Source organism: Sarcophilus harrisii, chromosome 6, assembly GCF_902635505.1.
Source record: "Sarcophilus harrisii chromosome 6, mSarHar1.11, whole genome shotgun sequence".
NCBI classification, from domain to species: domain Eukaryota; kingdom Metazoa; phylum Chordata; class Mammalia; order Dasyuromorphia; family Dasyuridae; genus Sarcophilus; species Sarcophilus harrisii.
Window position 1 is genome coordinate 135,965,975 of NC_045431.1, and position 19,858 is coordinate 135,985,832.

The 19,858-nt window shown below is 34.3% G+C and overlaps 2 protein-coding genes across 2 annotated transcripts in view; both read left to right on the forward strand.

Moving 5' to 3' along the window:
- Positions 1-9,413: 9,413 nt before the first annotated feature.
- LOC100932142 (sodium/hydrogen exchanger 9B2) lies at positions 9,414-13,683 on the forward strand. Its single transcript, XM_031943525.1, has 5 exons — positions 9,414-9,420; positions 9,883-10,025; positions 11,327-11,454; positions 11,751-11,833; positions 13,532-13,683. Exons 1-5 carry the CDS (start codon positions 9,414-9,416, stop codon positions 13,651-13,653), a joined length of 483 nt encoding a protein of 160 aa, XP_031799385.1. The 3' UTR covers positions 13,654-13,683.
- Positions 13,684-18,866: 5,183 nt separating this feature from the next.
- Positions 18,867-19,858, forward strand: part of SLC9B1 (solute carrier family 9 member B1) — a 67,545-nt gene continuing 66,553 nt past the window's right edge. The window contains exon 1 of the mRNA XM_031943357.1: positions 18,867-19,096. The gene's annotated coding sequence lies outside the window, so the exon portion shown is untranslated. The remainder of the gene's footprint in view (positions 19,097-19,858) is intronic.

The window sequence follows — 19,858 nt, forward strand, 5'->3', positions numbered from 1 at the left end:
AGGTCTTTACCAGGGCCACTAGCCTTTCTCCTCCCTGGGTTTCTTTATGCTATCAGTATTGATTTAAAAAATTCTGGCAGCTTGCTCTAAATGAGATCTTTACCTTAAGAACTTATCACATATCTTAAAAGGGATTCAGTGCTGGGAAGGTTACTGATATGGCTTGCAAATATTCAGGGAAGGGAACCCAGAGAAAAGAACAGAGATTGAAGCTTCCGTGAGTAGTAGTATCCAACATCTGAGATCCCTGACATCTGTTCATCTGCTTTGGATTAGTACTCAAATTCTTGGAATCAGATCCATCTAGATTGTCATCATTCATAATACTTAAGCATGACTTTACATCCTTGAAATATCCTACCATTTTGAAGGATAGAAATGTGGGCACTGGTCAGAGACAATAAGTTTATTGATTTCTAGCCTGCACTCTATCTGTCTAACAGAGTTGTTGTGAAGAAAGCATTTTGTAAATGGTACAGTGATCTTATTCTTCTTCTTCAGCAATTTCAATTGTATCCAACTCTTTGTGCCATCATTTGGGATTTTCTTGTCAAATATATTAGTTTGTCATTTCCATTTTCTCCAGTTTTACAGATGAGAGAAACTAAGGCAAGCAGGGTTAAGTAACTTGCTCAGGGTCATACAATTAGTAAGTGTCTAAAGGTAAATTTAAACTTAAGTCTTCTTGATTCCAGATCTGGCATTTTATCCACTGGGCCACTTAGTTGCAGTAATAATGCCCAATGAGCTATTCTTATTGTTTTCTTCAAAACTGATGAAAGTACAATCATTTCCCTAGTAACTTGGTCCTCAGATTATCTCCTGAGGTGGTCTAAACTAGGCTATGCTAGAAAGTTACAAGCATAGCCTGGCAATTTTAAGGAAACAGAAAATTTGACCTAAATGCTTTAGGCAGATTCAGAAAAGAAAATCCAGTATTTGAATTCAAGCAACAAAGGCTTTATTAAGAAAAGATAAAGCTTGGCCAAAATCTCATTGATACAGAGGATGATGAAGAAAACCAATCATGAAAAGAAGAATTATGACAGTGCTGGGTATAATGTTCTCTTGTTCGGTTCTCTTGGGGTCTCTGGGAGCAGCCTTCGATTCAGTTCAGAGTAATCGCCACACGAGTAGCCAGGGGTTAAAGTCCAAATCCTTTATTATCTCTTTCAAAGTCCTAGAAGTCAAGAGCTTCTAGTGTGGTTGTCTTCTCTGGCCCTGAGAGCTTCCCTCTGTGGCTCTCAGTCCTTGCTTATATGCCCCACCAATCATTATATCACCAGGAAACCATTATTTGTTGTAGGATTAAATCAGTACTAAACTAGATTTTACCATGTCTCCTCAATTGCACTTAGTACCTTGTTTCAAGTTCTAGCCCATAACAATTGGGGCCCCCAATATATTGGAGTTTGGGGCCAGTGTCACAAGGTGTCTCAAAAGATTTTGTGAGCTTAGACCATTTCCCAATCAAGAAACAAAAGATTTCATTATACTATTGACAGCAGGTTAAATTCAAAAAGGGAGTTTAGTGATTAACAAGGGGGAAAATAGGCTAAGTTCCCTAACACACCCTCCCTTTAACAAGGGGGAAGATGCTGAAGAAGGAAAAAGTTCCTATAGAATTTGCTGCTGTCAGGTGGGCAGTTACTAATAAATTTGAGATGTGATGCTTAGTAAACTGACTAAGCTCCTAAAAGGTGTTAGGGTTTTTTTTTTTTTTTTTTGGGGGGGGGGGGGGGGGGGAGAAAAATTGACTGGGGGAGTGCAGTCTAACTGGCCACAGAAACTGGGATCATGACAGTTTTGTGAATGCAAAGACTTCTACTAGGGTCTACTTGCAACAAAGGCCCACTTAAGGACAACAAAAGGGCCCTCTTACCAACAAGATAATCTGGTTAATACCTTTCCTTGCTGGCATCTTGTAGTTTGGTCTCTCCATTGTATACACTAATTCAGTCTCTCTCCTTTTTATGGCCCACTTAGCCATTAAGGACCTGTGGCCTTTTTGCTGGGGACTTATTCACCCTATCTATAGGAAGTTTTACTAAGGAAGCACTGTGTTATTGGATTTAGATGACCTTTGAATCTGCAGTTTGGCACTAGCTAAATAAATGACCTTAGATGTCATTTGGAAATTCATTTCCTCACCTGTAAATTAATGGGGTTAATTCCAGGAAGCAATTTGGAATTATGTAAGAAAAAAATACAGAATTATTCACAACATTTGATTAAGATTCTATAACTCAAGTGAATGATTGACCAAAAAAATGTCTCTGTGTACAAAAATATTCAGTTATGTTATTTGTGATAACAAAAAATTGTAAATAAAATAAATGCCTAAAAATCAGGGAATGACTGGACTAAATAGAGTACTTGAATGCAATGGAATATTGTTTCCACTATATTTTAGAGATACCTGGGGTGAACTATATACAGTAGGGTGAGATGTACAGAGTTAAATGACTTTCAGGGTCCTGAGACCAGATTTGAATTCAAGGAGATGTCTTCCTGATTCTAGAATTTGTACTCTATACATTGGACCACCAAGCTGTCTATACATAATGATTGCAGAAATGTAAATAAAGTCAGTATTAAGAGACAACAACCTTCTAGTCAAAAACAATAGACAATGTTGCTTACAAACTATCAAAATTCATGCAGAGTATAAAAATGAAAAGTGACATATACAAAGTCACCACCATTCTGTTGAGGGGCTCTGCGAACTATTTGGAGGGAATTTCATAATTTGTAAAGAGATCGTTTGGGTATTGGAACATCTTATGTCAAAACAAAATGTATCAATAAATCTAAAAAAATTAGACTATTTGATCAGATGTCCATGTGTCTAAGATTTCTTCTTCCTGTAAGTCCTCCAAGTCCAGAATAGAACATAGAAAGGAAAAAAAATTAAACCTTAAACTGAAAATCATTGATATGATGTTGACTGCAAGCCTTTATTTTAGAAATATTGGGGAAAAAAGGCCTTTTTCTAAAAAGAGTACTAGAATTTTCATTTTCATATTCTGCCTTTCTCTATTTAAAATTGATTTCTCCCTTCCCCCCAACTTGTTTTTTTTCTTAGTTTGGAAACCATGGGAAATGAAGATAATGTAATTCAGAATTATGAACCAGAAGTGAATTCCACTGCTATTACAAATTTTATTTGTATTTTATAAAAGTCATATTTTAGTCAGTGCTAGAGAAGTCTTAGAAAGAGAGACATATTAAAGTACTGTTGATGGAGCTATGAATTGGTCCAGACATTCTAAAGCTTTTTGAAATTATGCCAACACAGTTAATAAACTGTCTTACCCATTTGATCCATAGCTAAGATATATGTTCCAAGAGCTCAATGAAACCAAAAAAGTCCCACAGGCACCACAATATTTATAGCAACACTTTTTATGGAAATAAAGTAGTGGAAGGAGAGGTGATATCCATCTATTATGGATTAGCTCTTGCTAATTAAATCATGGTAACTTAATAGAATTTAATTAACAGACTAACTTAGTTATTAGTTATTATAATGAGTAAACTATTGCTGTACCATAAGAAATAATATGAGTCCAGACAAACATAAGAATGGATGCAAAATGAAGTAAGTAGAAAAAGGAAATCAATGTAGACAACTACAAAAAGTGTAAATGGGGATTAAAAAAAACAACCAAACAATCAAAACAGTACTATGAAATTGTAATTATCAAAATTGGTCCCAGAGAAGGGATATGAGAAAGCACCTCCTCCTTTCTTCATAAAGGTGAGGGATAATAGGTGTGGAAACAATGTGTATAATGTCAGATTTTTTTTTTCTATATTGCTTAATTTTGCTGATCTCTTTTTCTTTTCTCCTTTCTATTCTTTATTTTAAGAGATAATTCTGTAGGTGGGGATGAGAGATCAGATGAGAGAGAGATCTATGGGAAATGAAGGTGATATTTAAATTAAAACAAAAAATAGCCACGAAAATTTATTTGTAAAAATAAGTCACAATCCAAAATACAACATTCAATTTTTCAGTACTTTTAAAGATAGACTATTTGTTGCCACTGTGATAGCAGTACTAACTTCCTTCTAACCTCTAAATGCAATTCTGAGAAGCCATGATAGAAAGTCACTCCAATTTAATTAGTCTCTAACTTCTTAATTCTTAATTTGAGTGTAGAATGATAGAGACAAAGCCATATCAAAAATAGTATTGGTCCTAATCATTTCAGCAGTCAGTCCTTTAATAGATGCATTTTTATTAGCACATCTGATTAAGCAATGAAAGTAGTTTTGAAAAGTTATGTCCAGCATTGCTATGACATTTTTTCATGGATTTTTTCTTTGACCTGATAGCTCTAAAATTTGGCTACAATGTTCCTTGGAGTTTTTATTTCAGGATGTCTTGCCTGAGGTTATTGATGGATTCTTTCAACACTTATTTTACCCTCTGGCTCTAGAATGTCTGAGCATTTTTCCTTGATAATTTCTTGGAAGGTGCTGTGTAAGTCTTCCTTTTGATTATGACTTTTACATAGTCCAATAATTCTAGCACTATGTTTCCTGGATTTGTCTTCCAGATCAGTTACTTTTCTCATGAGATATTTTACATTTTCTTCCATTTTCTGTCTTTTGAATTTGATTGATTTTTGAAATCTCATAGCATCATTAGCTTCCACTTCTTCAATCCTAACCCTTAAGGAGTTTTCCTTGATTAGCTTATTGTATTTTCTTTTCCATTTGGCCAATATACTAGTTAAGAAGTTGTTCTTTTCAGTGGATTTTTGTATCTCCCTTCCATTTGGCCAATTCTGCTTTTTTCAGCAATTTTCCAATCTCTTGACTTTTTTTTTTCCATAATTTTTTGCATTACTCTCATTTCTTTTCCCAATCTTTTACATATCTTAGGTGATTTTTAAGCTCTTTGTTTGAACTCTGACATCAGTTCTTTCTGAGTTTGAGATAACTTCCCATTTATCTCTATGGTTTTGCCTGTAAGTATTTTAACATTGTTGTCCTCTTCCAAGTTTGTCTTGGTCTTCTTTATCACCATAATAACTTTATACAGTCAAATTCATTTTCTTGTTTTTTACTTCTTGTTATGGGCCAGAACTTGAAACAAGGTGCTAAGTCAGTGGAATTGATAGAGACAGTAGTTATCTATTTTAGCATGGTTAAGTATGATTGATTTAATCCTACAAGGAGATGTTATGGGCCAGAACTTGATACAAAGTACTAAGTGGAATTGAAGAGACAATAGTTAAATTTAATTTAGCATTGATTCAATCCTACAACAAATAATGGTTTCCTAGTGATATAATGATTAGTGTATATTCAGTGTGGGGCATATAAGCAAGAAGCTCTCAGGGCCAGAGAGACAAGTGAACTAGAAGCTCTTGGAGCCTCAGCCAGGACTCAGTTGGGGAGATTCAGAAGCCAGGGAAGACAGGCAGGAGCAGAAGCTCTTGGAACCAAGGAGAGAGATAGGCCTCTAGAAACACTAGCCCAGCCCCAAGTGAAGAAGACAAGACTTTGAAGGAGACAATAAACGATTTGGACTTTAATTCCTGATTGCACTTGTGGTGATTACTGAATTGAAACGAAGGCCATTCCCAGAAGCCCCCCAAGAAACCTGCTCCCAGAGAAGATTACATTTTAGAGAAGAATATTAAAGTTTCACTCTCTCTGTCTCTTTCTCTCTGTCTCTCTGTGTGTCTCTGTCTGTCTCTGTCTCTCTTTCTCTCTCTCTCTCTGTGTCTCTCTGTCTTTCTCTCTCTCTCATTCTTCCTTTCTCCCTTCCTTTCTCTCTTTCATTTTCTTTTCTTTCTTATTATTTTTAAATTTTTTTATTATACCTTTTTATTACAAGATGGGTAATTTTTCAGCATTGATCCTTGCAAAACCTTCCAATCCAACTTTTCCCCTCCTTCCCCCCTGCTCCCTTAGATGGCAGGTAGACCAATACATGTTAAATATGTTAAAGTATATGTTAAATACAATATATGTATACATATCTATACAATTATTTTGCTGCACAAGAAAAATCAGACTCAGATATAAGGTAAAAATAACCTGAGAAGGAAATCAAAAATACAAGTAGACAAAAACAGAGAGAGTAGAAATTCTATATTGTGGTTCACACTCATTTCCCATAGTTCTTTCGCTGGGTGTAGCTGGTTCTCTTCATTATTGAACAAATAGAACTGATTTAGTTCATCTCATTGTTGAAGAGAGCCACGTCCATCAGAATTGATCATCATATAGTATTGTCACTGAAGTATATAATGATCTTCTGGTCATGTTTTCACTCAGCATTCGTTCATGTAAGTCTCTCCAGGCCTCTCTGAAATCATCCTGCTGGTCATTTCTTACAGAACAATAATATTCCATAACATTCATATATCACAATTTATTCAACCATTCTCCGATTGATGGGCATCTATTTAATTGCCACTTTTTAGCTACTTACAGAAAGGGCTGCTACAAACATTTTTGCACATACAGGTCCCTTTCCCTTCTTTAACATCTCTTTGGAATATAATACTGCTGGATCAAGGGGTAAACAGTTTGATAACTTTTTGAGCATAATTCCAAATCACTCTCCAGAATGGCTGGATGTATTCACAGTTCCACCAACAATATATCAGTGTCCCAATTTTCCCACATCCCCTCCAACATTCAGCATTATCTTTTCCTGTCATCCCAGTCAATCTGAGAGGTGTGTAGTAGTATCTCAGAGTTGATTTAATTTGCATTTCTCTGATTAATAATGACTTGGAACATCTTTTCAAATGGCTAGAAATAGTTTCAAGTTCCTCATCTGAAAATTGTCTATTTATATCCTTTGACTATTTATCAATTGGAGAATGGCTTGATTTCTTATAAATTAGAGTCAATTCTCTATATGTTTTGGAAATGAGGCCTTTATCAGAACCTTTGAGTGTAAAAATGTGTTCCCAGTTTATTGCTTCCATTCTAATCTTGTCTGCATTAGTTTTGTTTGTACAAAAGCTTTTTAATTTGACATAATAAAAAATTTCTATTTTGTGTTCAATAATGATCTCTAGTTCTTTGGTCACAAATTCCTTCCTCCTTCACAGGTCTGACAGGTAAAGTATCCTATGTTCTTCTAATTTATTTATAATCTCATTGTTTATGCTTAGATCATGAACCCATTTTGACCTTATCTTGGTGTATAGTGTTAAGTGTGGGTCAATGCCTAGTTTCTGCCATACTAATTTCCAATTTTCCCAGCAGTTTTTGTCAAACAGTGAATTCTTATCCCAAAAGCTGCGGTCTTTGGGTTTGTTTGACAAACAATGATTACTAATCAACAAAGATTATTATTGACAAAGATTATTAAAGTTATTGACTATTTTATCCTGTGAACCTAACCTATTCCACTGATCAACTAGTCTATTTCATAGCCAATATCAAATGGTTTTGGTGATTGCTGCTTTATAATATAGTTTTAGGTCTGATACAGCTAGGCCTCCTTCATTTGATTTTTTTTCATTAGTTCCCTTGAAAGTCTTGACCTTTTGTTCTTCCAGATGAATTTTGTATTGTCATAGTATTGTCATCTTTATTATATTTGCTTGACCTATCCAAGAGCACTTAATATTTTTCTAATTGTTTAGATCTGACTTTATTTGTGTGGAAAGTGTTTTGTAGTTTTGCTCATACAGTTCCTGACTTTCCCTTGGCAGATAGATTCCCAAATATTTTATACTATTGGCAGTTACTTTAAATGAAAGTTCTCTTTGTATTTCTAACTGTTGGATTTTGTTAGTGATATATAAGAATACTAATGATTTATGTGGGTTTATTTTGTATCCTGCAACTTTGCTGAAGTTGTGGATTATTTCTAATAGCTTTTTAGTAGAATCTCTGGGGTTCTCTAAATATACCATCATGTCATCTGCAGAGAGTGACAATTTGTTTTCCTCATTACCTACTCATTTAATCTCTTTCTCAATTCTTATTGCTGAAGCTAGCATTTCTAATACAATATTGAATAGTAATGGTGAAAGTGGGCAACCTTGTTTCATTCCTGCTCTTATTGGGAATGGTTCCAGTTTATCTCCATTACATATGATGCTTACTGATGGTTTTAAATAGATGCTACTGATTATTTTAAGGAAAAGTTCATTTATTCCTAACTCTCAAGTGTTTTTAATAGGAATGGATGTTGGATTTTATCAGATGGTTTTTCTGCATCTATTGAGATGATCATATGGTTTTTGTTAGTCCCAAAAGTCCTTTCCAGGTCAGAATCCATTGATCCTATGACAAGATGGTCTCCATGATTCCTAAAAGTCCTCTAGATCTATAATGCCATAAGAAAACACTTTCTAATAATTGGAGCTATACACAAAGGAAATGGACTGCTTTGGGACATAGTGGATATCCCTTCTTTGAAGTCTTTCAGACAGACTCTGGATGACTATATGTGAGTACATTACACTGAGTATTTTCTTTTGGGTACTCATTAGACTAGATGGCTACTGAGATTGCTTCCAATTCTGAAATTCCATGATTTCATAAATGAAAATTCTGCAAATTTTCTCTTTTCTCATTAGTCCCACAAATTGAATTATAATACTTAAAAATTTTTTTTACACTATTGATTAGAGAAATGCAAATTAAAACAACTCTGAGATACCATCTCACCTCTCAGATTGGCTAAGATGACAAGAAAAGATAATGATAAATGTTGGAGGGGATATGGAAAAACAGGAACACTAATGCATTGTTGTTGGAGAAGTGAAATGATCCAACCATTCGGGAGAGCATTTGGAACTATGCCCAAGGGACTATAAAACTGTGCATACCCTTTGACTCAGCAGTACTACTATGGGTCTATATCCCAAGGAAATCAAAGGATGGAAAAGGACACACATGTGCAAAAATTTTGTAGCAGCTCTTTTTGTGGTAGTGTTGTAAAAAATTGGAAAATGAGTAGATGCCCATTAGTTGGGAAATGGCTGAATAAGTTGTGGTATATGAAGATAAAGGAATATTATTGTTCTATAAAAATAATGAACAATCTGATTTTAGATAGGCCTGGGAAGGTTTACATGAACTGATGCTGAGTGAAATAAACAGAACCAGGAATACATTATACATAATAACAGCAAAAATGTTGCTGTTTTTCAGTGTGTGATGTTTAAAAAATTTGAGAGTTTTTGGATAGTTAAAATCATTTTGTTAGTAATGCTAGCATATTATTAATAAAAGAAATGGTTATTTGGCCATATCTCTTGGACTAAAGATAATTCATGGTGTTTATATGTTTATATGTTCTTCATTATTAGTTACTGGGGAAAGTAACTATTAACACAGTTAATTTAAGTGAATTCTTTTAGCTGCAGAGAGAGAAAAATAGACAAGATAATTTCTGATACATGCCAACAACATAATCAGTTATGAAAGGTTTGGCACTTCTCAGTGATTCAGTGATTCAAGGAAGTTCCAATAAACTTTGGATAGGAAACACCATCTACATATAGAAAGAGAACTATGGACATTGAATGTAAATCAACACATGTTATGTTCACTTTTTTCCCTAGCTTTTTTTCTCTCTCTTGCAGTTTTTCCCTTTTGTTTGGATTTTTCTCTCCCAACACGATTCATAAAGAAATGTATATTTAAAACATTAATATATATATATATATATATATATATGTATAACCAAAAAATAAAACAATTAAAAAAAATAAAAATTTTTAAAAATTATTCATTTAAAATTCAACATGTGTTAAGCACTGAAAAAAAATAGCTTTCAACCATTACTTAAATCATCAAGTGCCTTTAATAATTAAAAATATCCTCAATTTTATTAGAAAATTAATTCATCTGAGAAACACATGTTTTTGTTTTTGTTTTTTTCCCAAGGAATTCTGCTTGCTGGGTTTCTCCTTAAAAATATTCCTGTCATTAGTGACAAAATCCAGATTAAGCACACATGGTCTGCATCTCTGAGAAGCATAGCCTTTTCTGTTATTTTGGTTTGTGCTGGGCTTGGACTTGATTCAAAGGTAAGGTTGAGAAACACAATGCCTAATAATTGAATAGGACTATATTCTTAAGTAAGAATGAAATGTCAAAGTGTTTTGTAAAATGGATGTAGTTTCTCTTTGAATGGGAATATTTCAAGAAGACAGCTTTAATATGAGACAAAGTTAAAACAAAAGCCTAAGGCAGTATTTTACCAAACTTTCCCCCTTTTTTTGGTGACTCCCTGCATCCTCTGTTCCCATTTCTCCTTCAGTGATGTGTTCATATGGTCACAGGGCAGTCCTTTCATGTTTTCTTGGCTCTATCAGTAAGTTGTTGAGTTCAGACAACCTATGGCACTCTTAGAAAATCCCTGCCTCTTATGAAGGTAAAGAGAATACTTCAAGAACTGTTTGTATTCTTGAAAGAAATTATTATTTCTCTCTTGTATTTAATCATTAATTATTGAATTAGGATCAAGGTTTTTTTTTCTCCTTTTCTACTTCTTCATCCAGAAATCAACTAGTATGGAAAATCTTGGGCAAAAACTTGCCCAGCTGGGAATGCTAAAGATCTAATCAAAACCAATAAAAAAAAAAATTCCAAGTTTAGGCAAATGGATGGATTCCTGTTTATTGTGCTTACTCAGACAAATCTGGGAAATGTGGATTCTCCCTTTTGTCAGATGAATAATGTGGAAGTTGATAAATCTATTTGACCAAGTTTTGGGAATTCCACTTCGGGTACTCCAAGACCCTGCTGGACTAAACCCACCTCTCATGATTATTCTATGATTAATTTAAGTTGACCAATCAGAGAAACATTCATTCTTCCAAGAACATATAAACATATAAATGCCATGAATTATCTTTGGTCCAAGAGATATGCCCAAATGACCATTCCTTTTATTAATATGTTAGCATTACTAATAAAATGATTTTAATTATCCAGAAACTCTCAATTTTTTTTAAACATCACACTCTGAAAAGTAAATGTAATCTAATAAATTGGCCAGAGTTCCCTCCCAGCATCAAGACCTTAAATCTCAGAAAAAATAAAAACCAAATATAAAATGGGATATTGGGACAGCTAAGTGGCGCAGTGGATAGAGCACCAGCCCTGAAGTCAGGAATACCCGAGTTCCAATCTGGCCTCAGACTTAACACTTCCTAGCTGTGTGACCTTTCGCAAGTCACTTAACCCCAATTGCCTCAGGAAAAAAAATTAATAATAAAAATAAAATGGGATATTAAAGTGCCCCTTGAACTACCAAACAACTATTATGCTAATTTTGCCTGTACATTATTAGAGGGTTATTTAAATGTATCTTTTTCTATTTCAGGCCCTGACGAAGCTGAAGGCTGTGTGCCTACCATTATCCATAAGCCCTTGTCTTGTTGAGGCACGTTCATCTGCTATTCTTGCCCACTTCTTAATGCACCTACCTTGGCAATGGGGATTTATCTTAGGGTAATTTACTTTTCTTTGGCCTGCGAAAATAGGCAGGGATGTTTGGGGCTTAAATATCTGGCATTTAAATCTATAACTTTTTAAGATATATATTATAATATATATCATATAATATATAGTGCTTCCTAGGTGCCAGGTACTGTACTTCTGTTGAATTTTTTTCTTAGCTTTAGATGACTGAGATTGCCATAATTTTGAATTTATAAACAAGAGGATTTTTGTCCCTGAAGATATTATCTTATTCTTTCAAAGCCATGAAAATAATTTAATGAAGACTTGCAATTATGCCTTTTTAGTTTTGTTCTAGGTGCTGTGTCCCCAGCTGTTATGGTGCCCTCGATGTTCATTTTGCAAGGAGGTAGATATGGTGTTGAAAAAGGTGTCCCTATTAATGAAAAAAAAAATCAAATGAAGGTGGCTTAGCTGTACCAGATCTAAAACTATATTATAGAGCAGCAGTTACCAAAACCATTTGGTATTGGCTAAGGAATAGATTAGTTGATCAGTGGAATAGGTAAAACAGTCAACAAATATAGCAGCCTAGTCTTTGACAAACCCAAAGACCCCAGCTTTTGGGATAAGAACTTACTGTTTGATAAAAATTGCTGGGAAAATTGGAAACTAATATGGCAGAAACTAGGCATTGATCCACACTTAACACCGTACACCAAGATAAGGTCAAAATGGGTTCATGACCTAGGCATAAAGAATGAAATTATTAATAAATTGGAGGAACACAGGATAGTTTACCTCTCAGACCTGTGGAAGGGGAAGGATTTTATGACCAAAGAAGAACTAGAGATCATTACTGATCACAAAATAGAAAATTTCAATTATACCAAACTGAAAAGTTTTTGTACAAACAAAACTAATGCAGACAAGATTAGAAGGGAAGCAATAAACTGGGAAAATATTTTTACAGTCAAAGGTTCTGATAAAAGCCTCATTTCCAAAATATATAGAGAACTAACTCTAATTTATAAAAAATCAAGCCATTCTCCAATTGAAAAATGGTCAAAGGATATGAACAGACAATTCTCAGATGAAGAAATTGAAACTATTTCTAGTCATATGAAAAGATGCTCCAAGTCATTATTAATCAGAGAAATGCAAATTAAGACAACTCTAAGATACCACTACACACCTGTCAGATTGGCTAAGATGACAGGAAAAAATAATGATGATTGTTGGAGGGGATGTGGGAAAACTGGGACATTGATGCATTGTTGGTGGAGTTGTGAACGAATCCAACCATTTTGGAGAGTAGTTTGGAACTATGCTCAAAAAGTTATCAAACTGTGCATACCCTTTGATTCAGCAGTGTTACTACTGGGCTTATATCCCAAAGAGATTATAAAGAAGGGAAAGGGACCTGTATGTGCACAAATGTTTGTGGCAGCCCTCTTTTCAGTGGCCAGAAACTGGAAACTAAGTGAATCCCCATCAGTTGGAGAATGGCTGAATAAATTGTGGTATATGAATATTATGGAATATTATTGTTCTGTAAGAAATGACCAACAGGATGATTTCAGAAAGGTCTGGAGAGACTTACATGAACTGATGCTGAGTGAAATGAGCAGGACCAGGAGATCATTATATACTTCAACAACAATACTATATGATGACCAGTTCTGATGGACCTGGCCATCCTCAGCAAGGAGATCAACCAAATCATTTCCAATGGAGCAGTAATGAACTGAACCAGCCTAGCCCAGAGAAAGAACTCTGGGAGATGACTAAAAACCATCACATTGAATTCCCAATCCCTATATTTATGCCCACCTGCATTTTTGATTTCCTTCACAAGCTAATTGTACAATATTTCAGAGTCTGATTCTTTTTGTACAGCAAAATAATGGTTTGGTCATGTATACTTATTGTGTATCTAATTTATATTTTAATATATTTAACATCTACTGGTCATCCTGCCATCTGGGGGAGGGAGTGGGGGGTAAGAGGTGAAAAATTGGAACAAGAGGTTTGGCAATTGTTAATGCTGTAAAGTTACCCATGCATATAACTTGTAAATAAAAGGCTATTAAATAAAAAAAAAAAGAAAAAAAAGAAAAAGAAAAAGGTGTCCCTACTTTGCTTATGGCTGCTGGTAGCTCTGATGATATTCTAGCTATAACTGGCTTCAATACATATTTAGACATGGCTTTCTCTACAGGTAAATACTTAATAACTCATATTCTTTGACTCCTGAAATATAGAAAAATTGTTACAAGAATGGTCCATTTGTTAACTCTTTTATCTTTGATTTGACTTAATCAAATTCCAGCTTCCAAAATTATGTTGTTGGCATGTATCAGACATTATCTTGTCTATTTTTCTCTCTCTGCAGCTAAAAGTGTTCACTTAAATTAACTGTGTCAATAGTTACGTTCCCCAGTAATTAACAACTCTTATCAAATGAGCAGTGAGTAACATTGGTTGGTCTGGATTAACTGGGCTAGGGTATATTATTAAAAAGCCTTACCCAATGTATTATTTGCAAGATTGTCTTAAAACAGAGGTCTAAAATGAGTTGAGAAATTTGTTTCATTTTGGATCCTAACTGCACCATAAAAAAGAAAAATACTGTCCAGAAAACAATTACTGATTGACTTAGCTTATGTTAAAATTACTACCTAGTTATCAGAGTAAAACCTCAGACCATTAATAGGTTTAGGAAACATTAGCAAATTATACAATTTCATAGTTTCTTTTTAATGATTTAATAATTAGGAATCAATTTAGCTCTATGGCTTGTTAAATGTGATGAGTTAAGTTAAGCATATTACCTGAGCTTTCATAATTTAGTAATTTCAAGTTTTGATCCTATATTTTGCATTATTGACTTGTTTTGGACTTTTATTTATAACTTTATAAATAACAAATGACAAGACTTATTTCCTTGTCTCCTTGGCCTGTGATTTCATTATGTAGTAGAATTCCTTTTGTGGAAATTCCCATTATTGAGCAAGATTAGCATTTCCTCTGAAACTAGCCTCAAAGAGTATCTCTTGTACTGAGCATTTGTACAGTGATTTGCTCAGGGTCACCACAGCTAGCATAAATTAGAGGCAGGGATGGAATACAGATTTTTCTGGATTCTAAGACCAACCTTCTATCCATAAGTCCATGCTTCCTTTCTTTAACTAACAAGATCTCAGTTCCTCATCTATAAAATAAGAGGGTAGATTAGATGATCTCCTCAATCCCTTTAAGCTCTGCATTTAGGGTTCTGTTAATTTCAATTTAACTTAGTAGGCATTTATCAAGTGTCTATTGTATTGAAGCACCATAGGAGGCATTAAGAGATATACAAAAAATAATAAAGCATAATTCCTGTTCTCATGGAGTTGAGGGACAATAAGGAAAAATTACAGATATAAAAAAAGTGACGACAAAAGGAAATACTGATGAAGGGAGCAAATAGAAAAAAAATTAAGACTGAGGAGGAAAAACTAATTCCTGATTACAGGAAAGACTTCATAGAGGAGGCAAAAGTTGAGGTGAAGAAAGTAGAGTATTTCTAGGCATAAGGAAAGAGAAAGTTTATTCCAGGAACACAATAACTAGAACAAAGGCACCAAGCAAAGTATCAAAATGTAGAATAGGATGGAGGAGAGCCATGTGAAATTAGTCTGGAAAAGGATGTCGGTAACATATTGTAGAATGTTTTGAATGTGCAGACTGAGGTCTTTGTACTTGATAGGCAGGCAATAAGAAAGTATTGAGAGGTGGGTTGTTTTTTTGTTTGTTTGTTTTTGTTTTTAATTAATGGAAATGTAATGATGTGGAAAGCTACAATATGTTTCTTTGGCTCCCTATTACATCTAGGGAGATAAGATCCAGTGTTTTGCTTTTATATCCTTTCATAATCTGTCCCCTTCCCATATTTCTAGTATTCTTATATTTATACTACTTTCCCCTCACACACACATACACACACTATGTAATCCAGTGACACTGTCCTTCTTACTGTTCCTCACATCAGACACTCTTATCTTCTGACTCTTTCCATTTATACCGGCTGCTCCCCATGCCTGGAATTCTCTGCTTCTTATTTCCATCTCTTGGCTTACTTGATTTATTTCAGTTCTTAACTAAAATTTCCATAAGAAGCTTTTCCTGCTGTCTCTTACACTGAAGCCTTCCCTCTATTGATTAGCTCCAATTTGTTCTGTATTTATGTTTTTACATGTTGTTTCTCTTATTAGACTGTGAGTTCCCTGGGGGCAAGAACTGCATTTTGCCTTTCTATGTATATGTAATTCTTAGTGCCTGGAATAAAATATGTACTTAATAAATGCTGCTTTACTTGGCTTGAGTATGAAGACATGGCTCAGTGGGAACATAAAGTATATGTGGTAAGAGTAGGTTGGGTTATATACTAGGGTGATGGTAGTAGAAATTGAAAGCAGGATAGAGTCAAATATTTCTCATGTTAACTTTGATTCTTCTTTTTTCCCCCCCCATTCAACATTTCACATGGATATTTAGATGAATAATGGTAATATTGGCAGATATGAAAGGGTCCTCTGATTTTCGTGATTTGCCTTATTTTCCAGAGATGAAGACCCCTTTAATTACCTAACATAACAGTGATTTTTTGCAGCAGAATTCTATTCATCTCTCAGTGCCCTTGAAACTGAGTCAGCTGCAAACCTGGTTCCAGCCAACCTAACAGACTGATGAACCATTTGTAGGGCTTTTTGGATAAGTGAGAAGAAGCTACCTTTATAGTCTAGCAGTATCCAGGAAGGGATTCCAGTTCTGCTTCATTTTTCTCATAACTCATCTTCTCCTGCTTCTCTTTTGCTTTTTCTGTCTTGCTGTAACATAAAAAATCCAAGCCTCTACCAATATTGCAGATTCTTTTGTATTTGGTATAAGGAGTCCCCACATGCATGTACTTTTCTGTTGTAATAAATCAAGTTACTACTTATATCTGGTAGAGCTGTAGATTTTTGGTTAACATAAGAATAAAGAAATTGATTTATAGTAAAAACAACACTGAACTTGAAATCAGACCACTAAGCTGTATATGAGTCAAAGCTTTGTGACAATGTGACTTCAAATCCCCTCACATATTTGACCTTCATTATCTTACAGAATTGCTCAGAGAAAAGTCTTTTACAAACCTTTATAACCATAACAAGAAATTATTTCAGCTGGAATTTTGGTTTACTGGTGCTGGGTAGTGTTGGGTAGAAGTGGAATGCATTGTTGGCACTGTTATGCCATAGTTCTCTTTAACTGTTCTGACTTGGTTTCCCTGAACTAGTTTCCTTTGTCTCAGTTTCCTTAACTGTTCTGTCAAATCCCCTTAGTCATAAAAACCCACTCTGGTCCATTAAGATTGGGAACCGTCATGTATACTTATTGCGTATCTAAGTTATATTTTAATATATTTAACATCTACTGGTCATCCTGCCATTTAGGGGAGGGGGTGGGGGGGGGTAAGAGGTGAAAAATTGGAACAAGAGGTTTGGCAATTGTTAATGCTGTAAAGTTACCCATGTATATATCCTGTAAATTAAAGGCTATTAAATAAATAAAAAATAAATAAATAAATTTAAAAAAAAAAAAAAAAAAAGATTGGGAACCGTTTACTCTAAGGTTATAAATTGCTAGCAAGATAAACAAGAGAGCAGAACTCCTGACCCTCCCCTGTCCTCAAGAATTTACAATATCCCTCTAAAATATTCCAAGATACCTCACTGACATCTTTATCTCTGGGTATTCAGACATCCTGTCTCTGGGCTTTTAGGAGTTATGGTCTCCCCCCAACCTGACAGAAGCCTTCCCGCCTTTTTGGGTCTTTGTTTCTAGGGTTATTTAAAGAATGGGGCAGCTCCTATAAATTGCTGGATTCCAGCCCTGGGATCAACATGGTTTCCTTGGTCCCAGTATAATTTTATCTCTATCTGACTGGATAATTTTAGACAAGAGTCCTGTCCAGTCAATTATACTCTCCAATTAATAAACTATTGAAAACTCTCTAATCTCTCTCCTGCCTCAGTTTCTCCAGCATTACAGCACAAAGGATGATTGGAGGAAGATAAGAAGTCATTTACACAGAGGATAAAAAAAGAGGATTGGTTTAGTAATTGGCTAGGGATGGCAGTGAGGTGGAGTTGAACAATGGAAAGAGATTCTAGGGACACTAGCAGACTTGCACTGAATAGTAGAAGACACAGAGTTGTATATTGGTAATTTAGGGACAACCAGAGGTTGTCTCAATGTTGATGATAGTGCCCTGATAACCTTAATCTAGTTAGAGCTCTAGAAATATTTATGCCATTTATTAATGTGAGCAGTTAGTAAATCGGGAGAAGCAAGTTTTTGAAACTTTCCTTTTGAAGGAAAAAACTAAGTTCAATTTTAGAGATGATGAATTTGAGGTTTGGGATCAAGATATTTTACAGACAGTTGAAAATGTTAAATCGGAACCTTGGGGAAAGTGTGATGCAGATATAGAAGTCATTATAATCAGTATAATTGCTTTTATTTTAAAGCATATTTATGCCACACATACAGTTTAAAATGATCAGATCTTATTACTTTCTAAGCTTTGGTGACACTTGTGTTTTTAAAAATGAAGAAAATTTATGAAGCACTTAATATGTGTCATACAAGGTGCTGTCTTTGGAAATAAAAATACATAAAGCAAAAATGGCCCTTGACCTCAAAGAGCTTAAATTCTATTGGACCAAAGGAAGTGGTAGTCAGTGATTATACTTTGATTCTGAAAGTTATAGGGTTGGTGAAGAGGTACAGGAGAGTAGACTGATAGTCTCCATTCAGGAGGACAAAAGTAATTTGGTCATTGCTTAGGTTCCTGAATGAGGGGGAAATAAAAACAAATGAGGGAAATGGCTTTCCAGCTTGGGGCAAGGCAATGGATGATTGGTGAGGCTATGAGGATCTAAGATGGTTAGAGTTGGGAGCAGAAGTTAATTCAGTGAGGTGTGATTGTGTTCAGTCATAAGAAAAAAAAATTATGTGAATATGTCTCAAAAGGATTGAGAATTTATTTGGTTTCTTAAGACACTGAAAGTCAAATAAAGATTTTCTAATTAGGTTAGTTTATCATAAGAGAGATGAGAAATTATTAGAGAAATTGTTAGAAAATATCATAATAAAATTAGAATAACTCTTTCCTCAGATGGTGAATTTGCTATTAATCCATTGCACTGATTGTGATCAATTGATACCACTAGACAAATGAAATCACAGTGGCCTGTATCGGAAGGTGTGGTTTATTTGTTTGGGGGAGTGGGAAAGGAAGAAAGAATTAAAGATGCTTACCTTTATTTTCAGCTAGTATTTATCCCACACATAAATGTTCATAGTGAGTTTCTATATTCTACATTCTATATTCTACATTCTACATTCTATTAATAAGATGTTTGGTATTCATTCTGAAAAGAGTAACCTACTTTTATACAATATGCCTTTATACAATATACTATTACCATGGTGGTCTAAAAAGAGACTGTGCTTCTTCCCAGTCTGATTTGTAAGTCCTGAGAGAGGCCAACAATCACTTATTTAGTACCATAGAGAGAGAAGCCATGATTTAAAAGGAGACCTTGAGACTTATAGTTAATTCAAAAAATTTCATAAAAGAATCATCTGTACTTCTCAAAAGGTAAGTTATTTTTTTAATGTAATTTATTTAAAACAAATACAAAATAGAAAAGAAAACCAAAATCAGTGTCATGTGCCCAGCAGAACATAAGGAAGTATTTAAAAGATATAAAAATAAATTTCCATCTCAAGAAAGCATAAATAATAGTAAAATACATTGTATTCAGAACTTTCCATCTTTTCTTCCCTGTGTGTTTTCTTTTGTTCTCTGCTGTGCACTTTTTATTTTATTCTTTTCCCTCCCTTTTATTCTTCCTATCTCCCCCAAGCAGACTATAGTTAAGCACAGATATATACAAACACACACATCTACATAATACATACATACATATATACAAATGCATAACACACACATACATTTTAAAATAACATTAATATGACTGACTTTTAATGAAAATTTCTCTGAGTGATTTTTTTAAAAGTTTGACTTTGTCTGAAATGAATGATTACTATCAAAATAAGTTATTCTTATAAGCTTTCTAAAAGTAGTATGTGTTTTTCAGATTGAAAAAACTGTAGGTGATATTAAAAAATGGGAAATTGATATAGGAAAGACATATCAAAGCTGATTATAATAATTTCTTACAGAATTTTAGCCAATATTACTCATTTGTTATTGGGAGACTAAAAGAAATATAAAAACTTTAATCAGCAGCTACTTGGTGTTCAGAGAGATGGCAGTCAGAAACAGCATTGGTTTAGAATGTAATAGCAACTCATTTGTACAATTTAACAGGGGAAAAATAAAATAAAATCTTCTAAG

What these genes read in the sequence shown, in the direction of transcription:
- LOC100932142 (XM_031943525.1), top strand. An exon ending in CAATGGGGATTTATCTTAGG is followed by an intron (nt 11,455 to 11,750) that starts GTAATTTACTTT and finishes ATGCCTTTTTAG; the next exon opens with TTTTGTTCTAGGTGCTGTGT. An exon ending in TAGATATGGTGTTGAAAAAG is followed by an intron (nt 11,834 to 13,531) that starts GTGTCCCTATTA and finishes AAAAAGAAAAAG; the next exon opens with GTGTCCCTACTTTGCTTATG.